Consider the following 19411-nt stretch of genomic DNA (forward strand, 5'->3'; position numbering starts at 1 on the left):
AATATGGCGTTCCACTCTATAAAAAATATTTACTCAATTGCTGAAAACATTACATAAGAACTCATAGGTGAAGGGTAATTAGGCTGAGTCATCATTTCTCTAAGGTCTCGTACTCACTTTGTTTTGCATCCTAGAACCACCTTTATACAGATGACTGGTTTTGCATGTCCGCCTATGCTGGGAACTCCACCTCAGAGCACAGTGAAAAGCGAGTCAGACACCAGACATCATTTTTGGAGAGATATCCCTCTGTAAAGCTCCTTTGGAAGCAATGCAAGTGCACAAACCACTACTCTAATATAGTGCTTGAAGGATTAATTTTAAGTGTTATGTCTTCCTCTCTTACACCACCACAATGGAAGGTAATTGCTAGATGCATCGCAATCTTTTTATCTTGGAAAACTTGGCATTAAGTCTCTATGGAAGGATGCATGGTAAAACAGTGCTGCTGTTGCTGCTGCTGCTAAACAACTAGCAAAATAATAGTTAAAGCTAGAATTTATTGCTCCGGATTTAACTCGCAGAACCACACCGTTGTGTACAAACCGTTAATCTCCATAGATGCTCAGACATGATTGTCTCCTTGTGTCTAAACACACAAAATACAAGCGGCTATCTGTACAGTTTACAGTACTGAAACACATATATTTGAAAATGAAGTATAGATATGTTACTTTTCAAAGATACATGACTTTATAGCAGGGGTTTACCCAAACTTCTTTTTTTTTTTGTTTTTTTTTACAGCCACTTTAAAAATAGACAACAACTTCACTAGTATAGCTAAGTTACATCAAAGAAAGAATCAGTGTACTGAATGTGAAGAAGCTGGCCAATTCCCCAGGCTCCCAGATTTTTGTCTTTTGCTTTTGAGGAAACCCCTATACATAAATGAAAAGAGTGTCTGAGTATATTCTTCAATGGTGGACTAAGCAGTTTCTTAAAACAAGACTTTAGCTTGCCATTCACTTCGGACTGCCTTGAAAATAAGATACACTACTGCTTAAAAGAACCATCGGAATGCTTCAGCGCTGGGAACAGGTGTTCTCTAAAAAAAAAGCAAGAAAACAAGTTAAGCTTTCTTTTGCGGCATTGGCATACTTGAGTTCTAGTTGTTCTTTTCCTTTACATTTTAGGCATACTTTCAGTTATCTAGGAACAACACGATGCCTCACATTGCTTGACAATTAATAGAAACATCCTTTCTCCAAACACACACCATTTTAGGATCATACGCGATACATCGTACTCAGTATATAACACACCTAATATTCCGTCTTCTCCTTAGTTAGTTAAACAAGGTAGTCATGGAAATGTAAACATTGCTAGAAAATAAACCTCTTGGAAAACAGACAGTGCTTTTAGAATAACCACACAGTTTTACAATGGCTTCTGCCTGTGCCTTGGTAGAGCGGACGTAAAGTTATGGCTTGGTGGGAGTGTAGGTTAGACGTGCTTTGGCAAGAACACTGCTTTTGACAGGGGAATAACGAAGGTATTGCTCCATCATTCGGAAAGCGTGCTGTGTCTACAGATGCCTTGGGAGCACGGGGTGGCATTTCCAAACCTCGGGCTGGTCCCCTCATTCCACGTTTAGGTTGCAATGCAGAAAGCACTTAAGCACATCCTTGACTTCATTTCAGTGAGAGAAACATCCTACTGATTGGGGGGCTGCCCTTTTCTTTTGCACACATGCTGGACCTTGGCTTACATAGAATCAGTCTACCTCCCTCCTTCCCCCACCTGTTGTCCCCAGAAAATGATATCCTCTTGCATTTAGGTGTCTCCACACATGCTTGAGTACAGGCCAATTCCCTTCACGGCTTTAAAGTGCAACACACATGAGAGAAGGAGGCGCTGGGCCTGCACGGGTTGTGTCATTCCCGTGAGGCGCGTCTTGCCCTCAATTTCCTTCAAAGTCAAAAGATGATGAAAGTGCCCTTGAACCCCTGAATCTAGACCCACACGTCTCTGCTCCAGAGCTAATGACTATGGGCCAACCAGGGAGATGAGAACAAACCCTGGGGTGACTTTGTGTTAGTCAGTCCCAGATCCCTCCCAATACTTGTTTCATTAAGAACTGCTCACAAATAGCAGCATCACGTCCAATGAAACGCCCCTAAAAGCAAAACTCGTGAAAACTGCAAATATATACTTGTAATGAAAGAGAGCGCACTGATTTTGCTCACGTCATATATAAATACCACGTCTCTTTTTGAAGGAATTCTTTCATTTTTGCTTCAGGGAGTACCTTTAAAGTATTTTCCTAGATTTTTCCACCAAAATCCAATAACCTATGGACCCTACAGCTCACAGTGTGCATTGTACTTGACAACAGAATATTTCTTGCTGAATTCCACAGAACTGCTCATTAGTACAGCAAGTATTTTTTTGTTGAAAAATTAGCCCATTTTGTGATAGTCTCAAGCAGCACACGGCTCCTCTTATTGTAAAAGCCACATGAAAGGGGAGCTCTTATTGTTATGTTTATCACTCACGCCCATGGAAATACTAGAGGTAAAAATACTTCTGCTGTGTCACCAGAATTCCAACCCGTGTTCAATTCAATACCCACTCGCCCTCCACAAACGTTAGGCTTTAATAAATCATCTGAAAATTAACTTCCAAAGACAATGAACTGGTCGGTATGAGTTTTCTTTGTGTCGCTGGTCCAAGAGTAGGAATCGCCCAGAACCACCTTTACCAGTCCCGGTGTGGCCCCGTTAGGTGTGTTTGGCGTCAGCACAAGCGGTGACAAAGCGCAGCAGCCCCCCTCCCCAGGTACGCCGAGGAGAGCTAACGCGATCGCCAGCCCATCGCACCGCTCTGCGCGGGCTGTAAGATGGCTGCTCAGAGCGAGGTGCACAGATTTATAATTCATAAAGAGGCTGATGGCAGAAGAGGCTGGAGTTTAGAGTGACAGGAAACAATCGTACGACTAAATTGACCTCAAAAGAACAGCCAGGCATGCGGACATATTAAACTCAATACCTGAAAACTAAACATAATGCTCCGCTGTAGGTCCACCTCCCTAAACACAAAACCACAGCCAGACAGAGAGATTTAAAGACATAGTGACTGAGATGGCCTTTATTTATTTTCTTGCAGCATCAGGTTGAGTTACTGTCAGACGTTGTCATATCAGCTGGAAGTAAAGGTGCAATGCCTGATTAAAAGGTCATTCAGACCTTTAAATACATGGAATAATATTTTTGAAGGGCAAAGCTGTGGTTTAATACGTGTGCTTTTGAAAAACTACAAGATAAGGAATTTTGCATCCACGTACCAAGTTCTAATTAAAGATATACATTTGCAGTTAAATATCCATTGTGCTAACCCCTGATTTGGGAATGAATTATTAATCCATGGTTAAACAAAAAGGAAAGCTTCTAAAATTGAATAGGTGGATCGAGCTAAATCTAAACCAATTTATGCGATGAAATCCATAGATTTTACCGCTCCAAGAACCAAGGTTATTCCCAGACAAAAAGAGACCCTTCAGCCCATTTAGCAGTTCAGCACACCAACGTATAAGCTTAAGTGCAATGACCATCTACCACCCAGCTGCACAAATCCAGGAGTCCCAGCTGGGGAATCAAACTCCCCGACAAGATTACAGCGCATTTCTGGATCTCTGTGCTGCTGGCGGGGAATCGTTATCCTGAGTGACAGGGAAGACAGATCCCCCTGGAAGCCCGAGCAGGGGTGGTGAGGAGCAGAACCAGAGCTGATCAGCATGGTTCTGCTGTAAAAGCCTTCACTGCTCATGCCGGTGCAAATGCTGACAAACAGCAGGCTTGCTCCCGGGAGGATGCTCAGAAACCCGCGTTTCTTCTTCGGCAGGTAATGCCATAAAGTGTGGTGCTCAAGAGAATCTATCCCTCCACAAACTCGGGATGAAATGACCTCCACACTTTCAAATTGTCTTTTCTGTTCCCTTCTTGCCAGCTTTCACTGCAAAAGAAGTAGCTCAAACATTTGAAATTATAATTGTTGCCTTGAAAAATCAGATTCATGTAGGGAACCAAGCACTCTACATTTTTGGAGGAGGAGGTAAAAGAGGCAACTGAAAGGAACAGAAGAGTGAAAATCACTTCAGTTAAGCAGCAACGAAAAAATGATACCTATATACCTGTCCTGGTTGCCCCACGCAGACATGTAAAAGCAGAGCCTTGCCACACATGCGTGCACACACTGCACAAACTCGGGATGAAAACAACATGCTGGCAGGGGCTGCAAATTCCTCACCACAGACTCCGTTTTGACAGCTGAGCTCTGTATTTTCACAGCAAAAGCATTCATTAAAGAATGATGCCTCCCACAGCCCCCCGGGGTGATGGACCGACTGATGGAGCCCACGGGGCCAGGCTCACCCATAGGCCGCCTGCTTGCCCAGCCCAGCCCTTGGCCATCTCATGCCTACAAAACCTGCCAGAGACGCCCTTCTCCTCAGCTCTCTGAGTCTCACAGCCACCTGAAAGATTTGGTATGGAGATGGGGGATCAGGAAAACTGGCCACTCCTGCTCAGGATGCTGTTGCTTGGGCTACAGCCCAAATTCACACCTGCATGACCAGGACTCGCTGTAAGTTATCTGTATTATTATTTTCTGCAAGGCTAGGGAATCACTTAGGTTGAGGTGAACCACATTCAGAAATAAAATACAATAATAAAACGTATCAGGGCATTACACAATTATGACCTAATACTTTACTGATGTTAGAAATGTTGCATTATGTAAGAATGCTTTGATGTTTGATCCGTGAGCAAAAATCCCACTCTCATTGATGCAAACTCACACGGCTACAGCAAATGACTGGCCAGATGTGGCACTCCTCATTCCTCCTGAGGAGTCCTGGCTGAAATGATCCAGCTCAACAGAGGCCCTTTGGGAAAGTATGAGCAGCTGAGGTATGTTCAACAAGATCTGGGCTACCTGACCATCTTTACAAAGACCTACACAACCACAGAAATAGACAGCGGTGAAGGAACTTTGTCCTTAATGCATCTCATATTCACACGGCAAGACAAATGAAGCTGGTGGATGTTCCTGTATTTCCCAAAGGAAAGGCCAGTGGATGTATAGCATGAAATTTGGCCCACTAAGTTATATAAATATATATGTCTGTATGTATATCTCAATATACACATATGTGTACATATATAGATATATGATCAGAGACAGAGAAATCTGGTGCTCCACGGTGGCCAGAAAATTCAGGTGGCCCCGCGTGAAGTGCAATTTGGATCAATCAGTAGCCCAGCAAACACTGGCCACCACTGGCCACACACCAGTGACCAAATGCTTTCCGCACACCTGTGCAAACCTGGGCTACACACCCCACCAGTGCCACAAAACTCAAACGACTGCCAGCGAGAGAGCAAACTGGCCTTTTCTCCATGTCACACCTTGTACTTCCAGTGCCACCAGCTAATTTAGGTGTCAGCTTGATCACACTGGAAATGACATCAAATACACACACAGCGTTGCTAACACATAAACAGTACAGAATCTTGTGCAAATCCATGTGCTCCAAAACTCACATTCTACCCCCACTAGTGAACACGGTCTGGACAGCATCTCCCCTCCTTACGTGTCTAAATACCAAGCCACCCAGAGAGGAAAACAGCCTTTGAAAGTATCTATGGCCCACTTTGTTCCGCTCATAAATATACATTACCTACAGCAATGACTTTGGGGAAAACCTCCCGATGCTCAGATTCAGCTCACACAAGAGTCTCCTTGAATGCTTTTCTTCAGACGAGGAGGCTTGGGGGCAAGAAAGTGGTGTGTGAATTGCACGGAAGAAAGGAGGGAAGGAGAGGAAAGGGGAAGGGGAAGGGGAAGGGGAAGGGGAAGGGGAAGGGGAAGGGGAAGGGGAAGGGAAAGGGAAAGGGAAAGGGAAAGGGAAAGGGAAAGGGAAAGGGAAAGGGAAAGGGAAAGGGAAAGAAAGGCAGAGCCAGCACAGGGCACGTTTCTCCCAGTCGCTCTGCTCCTTGCCCTGGAGGGACTCTCGAGTGTCCCACGGTGCTGAAACCAAGGGGGTGGCTGCTGGGGGAGAGGGACACACCAGCTTTGGACAAGGTGTGAAACAGTCCAGGAATCTGCTGCTCCCCACAGCTGCCAAAATCCCCGGCTGCCCACTGACGCTGCGCTCCTGCTCGCTGTACGTGTTATCAGGCGCTAACAGATGTCCTCTAATAACGAGCTTATTATTGGACTTAGCAGATAAAACGGGACACGTACGCCGGGTCAGAAGCTCGGTGGTGAGTCTGCTTCCTCAGCCCACCTTAAAATATCTCTCCCCATACCTGAGCTATAGGCCTGTCTCCCTTCATACCAAGGATGAGATTTAATATTTATTTTAAAAGTCAGCTTTATTTGCTCTGAGAGGACACGCATCTGCGTGCTGGCAGTTATTTTTCCACTTGCGCTGCATATCTCTCAGGCCATATTTGAGACAAACCAGATTTAGAACACACCAGATTAGGAAACTCATTTGACTTTCTCTGCTGCCAGCTCCACCAAGTGAAAAGTAAACCTCTGCCATGGGACACTGCAAACAGAAATTAAAAAAACATGTACTCCTAACTCGGGGTCATGCTTTGAAAACCCAGCTCCTCTCCAACAGCTCGCTCAGAGGTAACGTCTGGAGATCTTGGTGGGGCTATCTGGGGAATAAAGGGTTTGTGCCCACGGTCATAGGGGAGTTAGGGACCTGTCACTGTAGGGATGGATCCTGCCACCTGGACTCAGCATCAGCAGCAGGCAGTAGCTCCCCAACTAAATCAATAGGATTAGTTCGAGGAGTAATGTGTTTCTCCACAGGAGAAAGAACAAGCAAACATGCTCCTCATTTACATTCAGTACACACCACAGTTTATTTTATATATTAATTTTTTTCACTTTATATATGATATTAGATTTGGGGAATGGGTAAACAATTTCACTTTTTTCATCTGAAAAAATGCATAACAACATTGGGGAAAACAGATGGCAAACACAGGATCAGGAATCATAAGGAATCCAGACTAATGTTGTCAAAGAAAAACAGCTCGGTCCCAGGAAATGTTAGTGATGGAAGCCTTCTCCATGCCAGTGAGCACAGTGATCTGGGCTACCTGACCATCTTTACAAAGACCTACACAACCACAGAAATAGACAGCGGTCTACACTAAGACCAGCCACGCTACCTTTCAGAGAGGCAGCTCGAGCCACTAAAGTATTGCTTGCACCATGGCTGGAAAGCACAAGCATCACCCCAGGATGCAGGCAGAGCCCTGGAAAGGAACATCACCCCAGGATGCAGGCAGAGCCCTGGAAAGGAACATCACCCCACGATGCCGGCAGAGCCCTGGAAAGGAACATCATTCCAGGATGCAGGCAGAGCCTTGGAAAGGAACATCATCCCAGGATGCAGGCAGAGCCCTGGAAAGGAACATCATTCCAGGATGCAGGCAGAGCCCTGGATAGGAACATCACCCCAGGATGCAGGCAGAGCCCTGGATAGGAACATCACCCCAGGATGCAGGCAGAGCCCTGGAAAGGAACACATCTCCTCTCCCCATCGCTCCCCGTCTGAGAACAACTGGCCGCAGTTGCCTTCCAGCATGCTCCCTCCCTTGTGCCAGCGCAGCCCTTTTGGCCAGCGAGCCAATGGACGGAGCCAAGTCTCCACCTCTGCCGTCCCACTCACTCCCCAGGGGAGCAGCCGGTTTGGCCGACGGCTTCCCCGTGCCTGGCACCCCGCGTGTGGGGCTGGCAGCGGCGGGCAAGCGGGGCCGGGGCCAGCTGGCCACGCTGTGGCCTCGGACGGGGGTTCCTAAAGGCTTCTGGCAAAGGCAGCAGGGAAGACATCGGAGGTTTGGGTTTTCAGGTCTGGGCTCTCTCATATCTCACTGCCAAAGGGATTCACGTTTCTTTCCCTATTTCTACAGTTGCCCTATTTCTGCAGTTCCTTCAGTTTTTCAGCTATCCTTGCACCCGGGGATGGAGCTGCTAAGCCTGCTAGAGTGTTTGTTCAACTTATATGGCTACTTTGCCTTTGTTTTTTAAATCTATTCTTTGCATTCCATCAGCATCTGAAGGCCGCAGGTAGGATGAGGGATTGTTTGTTGGTTCTAGATGTCTGGCCTCCCAACCAGTAGGTCTGGTCTGTCTCCTGCTTTTTCTGGGATGGAGAGGGGCTGGCACAAGCTCCAATACAGTGTTACTAGAGAGCCAAGACTGATGCTAAGCAGGTCAGAAAAGCTGTCACTCAGTGCTCCCATAATGACTGTGGGAATTAGGATCAAACAGCCAAAAGTTTTATTAGCATAAAGCACAAATCTCTGTTACTAGGAAAAATTTTATAGATAAATTCTTGGCTACAGGTTTGTTACCACCATGCAACATAAAAGCCAAGACCTTACAATGCAAGAGACGCTAAAAATGAAAAATCCACACCACTGCTCAGCTTCTGCTTTTGCCTAGGACCTGCCTGGTTACTTCTGCTGCTTCTCCTCTGTCAGACATTATCAACTTGAAGTGTGCCTGCCTTCTGCAATGGATGCACCACGTGCCACACACCCCCCTGTCTCTCTCACACACACTGCCATTCACCTTCTCCCTAATCAAATCCCTGTGAAGACCATCCATCAGTCCCTATCATTTATCCTTCCCCCACACACAAACTCACAAACCAGCATTCCTCTTGTTAACATTCATCCCATTAATGAGAAATCCCTGCTGGTTCATCATCCAGTGGTGCAAGCCTTTGCACTCGCAGACTGACATCTCTATCATCCTGCAGACTGCTGCTCTGGGGTACGGTAATCTCTCATGGGCTGGTCTCCAAGCAGAGGGGAGGCACGTTTCTCAGTACCAAGCCTAAATTTAAATCTCTTTCCCCTAGAGCTGCTGGGGCTTCCGTGTCTTTTTCTCCTGCATGGAACCTAAAATCGGCTATGATGCCTCATTGGTTAGCTAACTGCTTCTGTCCTTTGGGATTTTTCATACACTGTTGATAAAGGAGCCAGTGAAAAATATATCCATTAAATGTTTGGCTTATGCTTGCCTGTTTCTTTTTCTGCAAAACTTGCAAGAAAAAGAAAAAAAAAAATCACTTAAATGCAGTACTCAGTTACCTGGGCTGAGGGAGGATTTTCAGCCAATGCCTAAGACTCGTTATAGGTACCAGCTTGGATCTCTGGCTCTTTCACAGCCAGTGAGCACCATGTATTGTCCCATTGGATCCAGGGAGACGAGCGGCAATGCAAACTCTTATACAGCAGGTCACCACAACTCCCGACTGGAGGGGAAAACATTAAAGGATTGTAAATGGCTCTGAACCCCATTCATTCCTGGGTATGTCTTCTGAAATTTTTAAGGATGACAATTAAGACCTGTCTCAGTGATTATTTTCATGACACGGCCACCTCCGCTGGACTTTGACCTCCAATTTATTTTACATCAGCCTCCAAGCAACCAGCCAACTGTGATCCCTGCCTCCCTGAGCTCAGATGAACTGGTGACTTAAAGGGAACAGGTTTTACATCATTACTAAGCTTGTGTCACCGAGTCCCCTCTCACCCACTCCCTGGTGGCTAGCTATTCAAACCCACGACCTTTCCAAATATATTTTCTCCTCTTTTGCTCACTCTAAAACCAACAGCCTTTGTTTGACTGATACCACTTGCTTTGGAGATCACATATTTAAAAACATATACTCCCCGCCTCTTATTTTCCATTTCTGACATCTTTAACTGCACCATGATAATCATGCTCTGCCCTCCTTGTACGTTCTACATAGATGGCTAGAGCTCTTCAGCTCTCTTCCAAGCCTGTAGCTGCCAATGTCGCTGAACCACCTCTGCATCCCTACCCAGCTGTTAGGATGTGCAGAGGATGGATGTTCCTGAACCTCAGTTATTTTGGGGTATCTCTTTTATGATGATGGAGCAAAGTCTTTGTGCATGCTCTGGCTTTCCTAGGACATGCAGTACACACCACCCAAAAATCCTCTAAGCCCAAGAAGTCCTCGTGCAAAAAATCATCATTTTCAGCCTTTCATTTGCAAGCGTTCCCTCCCTCTTTCACATTTGTCAGCTTGTCTGTATATATGCCTTTATCATTTCCTCAGCTCTTGAACAACTTGTTCAGATCATGCAGCTCTTCCCGTACCACATGCTCACCCCGGTACCTAGATTCTCTCCATAAATTCTAGTCAATTTAAAAAATGAATTAAAGAAACTGGATTACACTGTCAACAAGGGCATGTGTAAAGCCCTGCTTACCCTCATCGAGGTCTCCTTCTGTTGTATGAAGTCTTGGCCTTCCCCCAGAGAAGTGCTGGGAAGACGATTACTGGTGAGCTCTTCAACTGCCTCACCTCAATTGCTGATGGCAAACCTCCTGCTCATAGCGGCAGCTATAATCTGCTTTCTTCTCACCAGGGGAGACCCCTCTGCCATTTTCAGCATTACCACTGTACCCCTCCTGCCAGCAGATCACCTCCAGTGCTCTGCCCATCTGCCTCATGGTAACCGAGCCTGTCCTACGGAGGGGCAGACATCCCCCACCGAGGCTTTGCACGTTATAACCCACCCTCAGCCACTTTTGCATCCTCCTCTGTTTGAGAGGATCTTATATCCATCCTGAAGTCCACAGGATTTCCCATCATTTTTCAGTGTTTATTAAGCTCCTCCCTTCACTCCAAATTTTTCTCCACCTCCTAAACCACTGAATTATCTCCCTCATCCCTGTACAAATAACTCCTAGTCAAATTAAGTCTGATACGAGCTAATGGTGATCCTACACAGAAGTACAACAGAGACCATGGCCACAGCAGCCTGGAACTGAAAGGAATACTGTCCTGAGACAGGAGAGGCGCAAAGTTTTAAAATGTCCAACACTTCAGAGACTGAGATAAAGGAGAATACTGACTAGAGCAGGAGAAAGAATAAAACCCTATGGTGAGTAAGACAAAGGCATTTGATCAGTTTGCTGCCCACCAAGAACGCAGTATCCAGCGTAACCCAGGCTGCCTTATTCCTTTTACGTTCTCATATCTCACTTGACAGTGGAGTGTCTGGTTAAATAGGAAGTGATGGAGAAACTCCAAAAACTGCAAAAAAATTCAACAGGCTTCACAAATACCTGGCTATGGATTTTTATAGTGTTAATTAAGAGGATGCCTAGGAGTTCCACGGAGAAGAAAATATTCCCCATCAAGTCTGAGAGTAGAAGTTAACAAGCCTGCTGGGATCTTTTTAGCCCCTGCAGAGTGAAGGCTTCAACGTTATTAAATGGCTGTCGCACCTAAAGTACGGTGCAACATAACTCAACAAACAGAAAGCGCAGGATGCTGAAATGGAGGATGACTACAGGCCGCAGAGTAATTCAATTTCAGGACAGGTGTTTGCATGTGACTGAATAAGATACGACTGTGGGAAACAACAGAGGTACCCAAAAGAAGAGAGAAGACAGACACAGCAAGCTGGGTTCCCAAACAGCAAAAAAGTGTCAAATGAAACCGCACGCTTCAAGACATCGCTGTTCAACACGATCATTTGAAGTAGAGGTGCTATCAAAAAATACAGACACCACAGAAGCACAGAGATGCTTTTTTCGGGTGGTGGTGCTCCTCAGCAGACAAGGTATCTGATAGAAATGTTTAAGCACATAGTCGGTGACTCAGGAATTGTTGGCAACCCAGGCAAAGTCCCAGGGACTTTCTTACGGTGACATGAGTTACTTTCTTACTGCTCCTAACTCACTTGGGTACATCCAAAAAGCTTATATTAAAGCCTTTCCCTACACAACCAGCAGCTGCTTCCGATTGCAGCCAGTGATCAAAAGGATTATGCTGTATTTGATGAGACTTTAAGGTGTAGATTTTAAGTTTGCCTGCTTAGAAATATTTCACCAAGCCTAACCCTTAAAATACATGCATGTTAAAAGCCCGAAGACTACTAGTTTTCTTTTTACAGATACAAATTTTTAGGATATTTGGAAAAGACCTGTTCTCGGCCATATCTATGTACCAAGCATATGACAGCATACAGAAATGAATAACTGCCTTTTATTTAACTCTCTAGAGCACATTTCTTTTAAAACCAAAGATGTAGTAAGATGTTGCTCTTCAAAAGGGACCACATACTAATTCATTCTCCAAGTGACCAATATGATGGGTGTCAACTTAGCAAACAGAATTCTGTGGAAAGTGGCCCAAAAAAACAATAACATGAATACACATGTACAGGCAGACAAAAACTGAGACTGTTATTTAGGTTAACCACCCCAAATGAGTGGTATATGATATTTACACATCTACCAGCTTAAACGAGTCTCCCCGTATGAACAAGGCATGACGCATATAGCCCGCGACATTTTGTAAGCATTGTAGCTGGTATAGGAGTCCAAGTCATGATGGTTTTACACACTGCTAACTGAAATACATAGTCCAAATTGCCTTAGATAATTTTTTTGGGGGGAAAAAAAGGTACTTATTAATCTAATTCCTGCTCTAGGGAAAAGAAAACATGGGTTTATTCATCATCTTTCTCACAAAACATGCAACTTGTCCAGCCTAAACAATACACAAAGATTTCATTATGTCACCTTAAAAATAAAAGGCTAACCAATCAGTCACGACACTGAAGACCAAAGTCTGGTGCAGAATCCTGATGTATAACTGTATAACCTACATTGGTACTTAGAAAAATGCTCAAAGAACAATACAGTGCAATCAAAACTCGGAGCCGCCACAACCAGTCAACCTCTCTTACCATATGGACAATTTCAGTGGCAAACAATCATACTTCACTGATTTAAAGCAAGCAATTACCAATGCAAGCAGAAAGCAGCGTTTGTATGAAGGAGGCTGTTAAGCCCTTGACTGGCCTATGAGGTTGCTGAATTCCTTGAAATTCTGTTCAGTCCAACACCAAATCCCACCACAAAGAGATTTCCTTAGGCAGGGGAAGCTTCATTTTTGCCCTCCTTTAACCAACCACACTCTATCAAACAGCAGTGTATAGAACATATATTCTAAATTGAACACTTATGTCATGGGGTTTGGGCACTTTGCTTTGTAAGTATCACACAAGGAAAGGGAAACAATATATGGAACAGTAAAACAGATGACAACATCCAATTCCATTTCAGAGGCTATCTCTTGCAATAATAATTTGCCAGAACTGTAAGGAGACCAAAAACTCTACTCCAGTGGGCTCTCAACATCTTCCTCAACCCCATGTCTCCCAGCAATCGCAATGCATTCCCGTCTTGCCAGATGTGATAGCTTCAATGAGATTGCCAGGCGGCGGAGATGAGGCATTGGTGAGCAAAGACACCTGCAGCTGCCCTGGTGTCTGCTGGAGGTGGCAGCAGGAGGCCTCGCGCTGTCCCCAAGAACCTCCTGAGCTCAAAAGGAAAACTCACCGCCAAATGTATGTTTATCCCAGACGTGTAAAATCTGCATGAAAGTGACAAAAACCCTTGCAAAATGCTCAACAAACATCAAATCTTGCCCTGCCTCTTGCCTCCTCCGCTCACCGCCAATGCCATCACCGCAGGATCGTGCCCCATTTCAGAGTCCCACACAACAGTCCCACAGTCATCAGGCGAGGGCTCTCACACAGTTCCAGCAGCCACTGCCAGCGCCAGGCACCCTCCCTGGGGACTCAGGCCTGGGGACAGAAAAACAAGAGCACCCAGGCAGAAAAAAAGGCATTTAGAGCGGATCATGGCTTTACAGCCGATAGCCAACATGAATTGCACCCAGTTCTCGCTCCAGCTGTAAATGCCCAGGGACAGGGACTGCTCTTTTGCCAGCTTGCACAGCGTTTAACGCACGGGGAGCCGCAGCCAGATGGAGGGCTACAAGGCAGAAAAACACTGCCCTACAGCAACATTTCAGCGCAGAACAGAAACACGGGCTACAAGGTGGTCTTTCTTTCCACCTCCCAGTTAGCCGCCTGCTCCTTATCAAGCTTTTCAGTTCCCCCTCACGCTACTCAAATCCACCCTGCCGCCGTTTAACTTATGCATGTAATTTAAAGCTAGATAGACGGCAGGGAAATTGCTTCCTCTGAGGCCCCTGCTAATTGACCCCTATCCACAGAGCTCAGCAGTCTTCCCTTAACAGCGCTCGCGTGCGCTACCACGACACGAAGTGCGAGTTCGGAGGTTGCCAGCGCAGCCTCTCTCCCCCGTGGCAATGCCATATGGTGTTAAGATTTTCCAGCTCAGGCGCCGTTCCTGTTGAAATCAATCACCGCGACCCTATCCCCAGCAAAGGCCATTCCAAAATCCCGCAGGCTTGAAACGCGACTCAGCGAGGTGCCATGGATTGGGATGCTGGTATTTACTACTTTGGTTTGGTACGCAAACGTTTACTTTAATAGTGCACGTATCGATTAGCGCGGCTGTAACGAATAAAACAAGCGGCACCGGCTATGATGACAGCATGGCCAAATAGCAGATGTTCTACATTTGGGCCAAACCCTTCGGACCCTTCCAGCGCGAGTCAGCCCCTCTGCCTGACTTTGCTGCTACACTAATGCAAACAAGGAGTGGGGCAACTGAGATTCGTACACTGAAATGCGATGGTTTATGTCAAAGAGAGGGGGATGCAAAGTAATGCCAGGCTCCTAATCTTCATAACTTGCAGAAGTTATAGACGCATATACCAATCAGAGGAAAATAAGTAGTCTCTATGGGTAAATAAAGATTATGTCTCTTTAAACCCCACCTGTAAATCTGAACAAACACAGAATATACATACACAAGTAGGCAGCGTGCAACATGACGTCAATCTTATTTTTATAGATTTATTTTTACCATACATAAAATTTCCTAGTAATAATAACATTCTATTAAAAATACTAGAGCATTGGGACACTTTAAAGGTGAAAATAGTACAAGAAAAATAGGAAAAAATCATTCAAATGTTTAAAAAAAATGCTGGGAGGGAAGCATTCCATTAAAAATGCAAGGGTCAGGGCCTGGAAAGCATTGATGTGAATCTGTCTTGAGCTCCATGTACCAACCTTGTGAGTTAGTATGCCTTCATTGCACCAGTAGAAGAAGAGATTTAAAGGAAAAAGAGAGAAATGGTTTCTGTGGGATCAGCCAGTTTACTGTTTATTATTATTCTCATTTTCTGTTTATTTCGTTTTTAAACACAGTTCCGCCCCCTGCCTTGAATCATCTCCACAACTTGCAGCCACTCTCGAGTGCAATTCACAAATCTGACAAGTGCGTAGTGGACCGGCAGCCCCTCCATCCTCATCGCATTTCCTTGGTTCCACGCCTACCCAGGTGACGCGGGATCACCCACGCGAAGCTGTCGCTTCCCCAAACCAGCTCCAAAATCTCACCCCGCAGGGAGGCTGCCCTGGCCCACCCCCTGTAAGCCCTGTCACTTGGACGCCCTTCCAGCTGGTGGCCTTACAGCCAGAGCACTGCTGTCACTCTTTATTAGATAATTTAAACTTGTGATGAAACAACAAAAAAAGAAAGATGACATAAGAAAAACAACCATATAAGAAAGTTACTCAGTTTGGGCACTCTTCCTCTCCTACTGAAAAAACACATTCCTGTAAAGAAATCAGCCATATCCCGTGACCAACTTTGTGATGGGCCACAACCTGCAAAGAAGTGACGCCTTATTGACAGCTCCACAGCTGGAAAGAGAAACCTGTTTCCTTCAAGTAACGGTATAGCAGCAGAGGAGCTTTTGTGTTTACATATCTGGCGAGGCACAAACAGGAGCAGGGGTGGGGAGAGAGAGAATGAAGAAAAGAACCGAAGGCAGGTGGTTATAAGAGTACACAAGTGGCTAATAAAACCATGGTTTTTCCTAGTCACAGTGGTTAAACAATTTTAACGGGTGGCATTCTCATAACACGCCTGAGCAGTTTTTAGGGCTGCGGAACACCTCTGTCAGGAGGGAGGAAGTTCTGGAAATGCGCTCAGAGATGCACAGAAACCCACGGGAAGATCTGATAAGGTACAAATTCGTTTCTTCCAGAGATAGCTTGCTTTCTGCACAAATCGATAAGCCATCAGAACCTATCATTTATCACAAACATTAAATCCCAGCAGCGTCCTGGTTTGCAAGCCTAATGAGGGAACCTGGTACACAAAGGCACCCCCAGAGCTGGGTGGTACAGGGGGATTCTCCACGTGTCTGGTCAGAGAAGTCTCTTTTAGGATGTACTAAGCATTATAATCCATCATTAATAGACAGGGGCATTAGGTATCTTCTTTGCAAACTTGCTACGAAACCAACAAGGGTATATTCTTGAGAAAACCAAGAGCTGAAAGCCCAATCTAGTTTCTAGCACCTAGGAAGTCCCTCCTGGTTTTTGCGTTAGTGACATTGGGTCACCGTACACTCACAAAAAACAGCCAAGAGGATGCAGAACTATAAATCAGACTTTCAGCAAGGGCTGTTCACTCTTGCAAGGAAGAATTAATTAGTTGGCTTGATGAGGCTGGTTGGGAAGGAGTTAATTGTATCAGCCAAACGTCAATTAAACCCCCAAATGCTGCTTTTATCCCATGGCAGTATCAACACCATCATCATTATCCCCATTTATTTAACAGAGATCAAATTAATGGGCTCTTGGTGTTGCTTTTTCTCTGGAATCCCCCATCCCACCTCTTCTTGGAGAGAAATCCCACAAGCAATGAGCTGGGGAATCCACTGCTCTGCACACACACACACACACACAGAGACAGAGGGAAGCTACAATTTCTCACTTAGTTGCTAATTTCTGTGACTACAAATCTTGATGGCACCCAGAACACGCTACTCCTCTGTACTAAATCCATCATCCTCAACACCTTCAGACGCATCTGATATGTGCGTCTACACAGCAACACTATAATTTTAATAATGACAAGAGATTAAGTATGATTACTAGTCTTTCATCTCACTTGTTTCCTTCTCTTAATGGTATCAACCAATTGCCATTTTCCTCCTGGTTGTGTATTTGGGTTCCCATTGTCTGTTGTCCCTGAGACACCAACCGAAATGTCTGCGACATGGGACCTGCCTGTCTCTCCTATGTCTGGCAAACCTGAAAACCGTTGGGAAATGCTATAAATTGTCAGCTCTGCGGACACGTCGTGAAAACAACCGTATGTACAGTTCAGTCAGAAATCAGTTCAGTCATACCTGTGCTATTTTTCCATTGTGTTTTATACATCGTGAGTGGGTTATTTCGTAAAAGATACTGCCAAAGGGGTTACTTGGGCACGTTTCACCGAGCACTGGGCTCTACGGCCAGTTGTCTGTCTTGGACAAACTGCTGCCAGTCACCCTGGAGATGAACTCGCCATCACCTCCCCCTGAACTTCCGACGGCGGGAGCCAGGCGTTCAGCTGAAACTTTCACTGTCCCACCTCCCCGTCCCTGCAAACTGCCCCGAGCCGTCATGATCGCCATTAAAAAAAACAAAACAAAACACTAAAAAAGAAAAAAAAATAAAAAAATAAAAAAATAAACCAGAGCCAGCCAGCAGTCTTATAGCACGGCAGGTAAACCAGGCGAGCAGCGTCTCGTAACAGCCACGATCTGGCGGGGCGGGGGCCGGCGCCCCTCGGCCGGCCTCCGGGTCGGAAAGGCGGGGGGACCCGCGCCGGGGGGGCCCGCGGGGGCGGCTCTCCGTCCCTCCTCGGCGGGGCCGGGGGCCGCGGCCAGCGCCGAGCCCGGCGGGGCGGCGTTGCTCTTCCCTGCGGGGCGGAGAGGGGGCGGGCGGCGGGGCAGCGCCGCGGGGGGGGGCCTCGCCCGCACCCTCAGAGCCTGAAGGAGGCCTCGGAAAAGGGATGCTGCATCTTGAAGCTAGACAAGAAGCACTGGAGGGGAGGGGGCAGGGGGTTGAGGAGGGACGGCGGGAGGCTGGGGAAAAAGAAATCATCTCCTCTGACCTCTAGCGAAGTGCCCGGTTTTTTCTTAAGCTCTTCACATTTCCTAAATTTGCAGATCTGGTGTCCCGTTTTGCGGTTCCTGCAACTGCTGCAGACTCCACAGTTGATGAGCCGCTTGCAGGGCACGCACACCCCGCAGCGTTTCCGCTTCTTCTTGGCGGGGTTGCCCGCCCCGGCCCCGCCGCCGCCGCCGGCCCCCCCTCCGCCTCCGCCGCCGCCACCTCCTCCTCCGCCGCCGCCGCCTCCGCCGCCCCCCGCGCCGGCGGCGGCGCCCAGGGCGGAGGCGGGCGAGGCCGAGGCGTGGCTCTGCGGGCAGTCCGCCAGGTTGGCGATCTGGAAGGCGCTGTCTGTGACGGCGGCCGAGGCCGCGGCGGGGGAGTGCAGGGCCGTCATGACGATGACCCCGGGGGGCAGGGAGAGGCCGCCCAGCGCCGGGATGGCCGAGAAGGTGCCGACGCGCTCCGGGAGGTTCATGATCTCGGCTTCGGCGGCGCCGCACTTGAGCTTGTTCATGCACTCCCCGGCCAGCGGCCGGCAGTGCTCGGGGGAGAGGGTGGAGAGGAAGTTGCCGTTCGCCATGGGCAGGGCGGGCTGCTCGGCCGGCGGGCAGCCGGGCTTGCCCAGCCGCTGCGAGTCGCTCCGGTGGTGCATGCCGCCCCTGCCGGCGTGCAGCGAGGAGGCGGCGGCGGCGGCCGCGGAGGCGGAGGCGGCGGCAGCGGCGGAGGAGGGCTTCCTCGCGCCGCCCGCCGCGCCGCCGCCGCCGCCGCTGCCCCAGAGCATGGCGGTGGCGGCGGCGGCCGTGGCGGTGTCGCAGTTCCAGGGGGACATGCCGATGCGGGCGGCGGCGGCGGCGGCGGCGCTGGGGAAGATGGGGGTGGTGATGCGGGCGATCTTGGCCGCCTGGGGGAAGGCGCCGCCGTTGGTCTTGTAGAAGGTGGCGAAGGAGCGGTACCTCTCCATCTCCGAGTTGTAATCCACAAGGCTGTTGAGGGCCCCCTCGGGCAGGTGGCTGTCCTTGGGCAGCCCCGGCGCCTCGGGGTTGGGGCCGCTCTCCACACACACGTTGGTGTTCATGGTGGCCGGGGGGGACGGCGGGGAGGGATGGGGCGGGGGGGCTGGGGGCCGGGGGGAGAGGGACGGGGCGGGGGGGGTCGCTTAATCCTCCTCCTCCGGGCGCATTCCCGCGGTCGGTGCCTGGCCGGGCAGCCGCTCCTCCTGCATCCTCACGGGAGCTGCCGCAGCTGAAACACAGAAAGTCATTTCCGAGGGGGTGCGCGCGCGCGGGGGGCGCTAACGGCCCCAACGGCCACCCGGTGACAGGGGGGGGACACGGTAGGGGGGGGCACACACCGCCGTACCCGCGGGCAGAGGGCTTGAGGAGGCATCCCAGACGGAGCAAACCCCGTCCCGGGACAAGCCGGCGACACCGCGGGGCGTGGAGGGGGGGGGGGACGGACACACACGACATGGGGAGAGGGAGCTGGCCACCTACCAT

General features: G+C 48.1%; 1 protein-coding gene across 1 annotated transcript; it reads right to left on the reverse strand.

The window, feature by feature from the left end:
• Positions 1 to 624: 624 nt before the first annotated feature.
• On the reverse strand, positions 625 to 18990 carry CXXC4 (CXXC finger protein 4; the record flags this gene model as incomplete). Its single annotated transcript, XM_082051203.1, has 3 exons — positions 625 to 1045; positions 17917 to 18104; positions 18159 to 18990. The coding sequence occupies 3 exons, from the start codon at positions 18988 to 18990 to the stop codon at positions 1001 to 1003; spliced, it is 1065 nt and encodes a 354-aa protein (XP_081907329.1). The 3' UTR covers positions 625 to 1000.
• Between the last annotated feature and the right edge of the window lie 421 nt (positions 18991 to 19411).

This window comes from Streptopelia decaocto (assembly GCF_964273445.1).
Source record: "Streptopelia decaocto genome assembly, chromosome: 4".
NCBI classification, from domain to species: Eukaryota; Metazoa; Chordata; class Aves; order Columbiformes; family Columbidae; genus Streptopelia; species Streptopelia decaocto.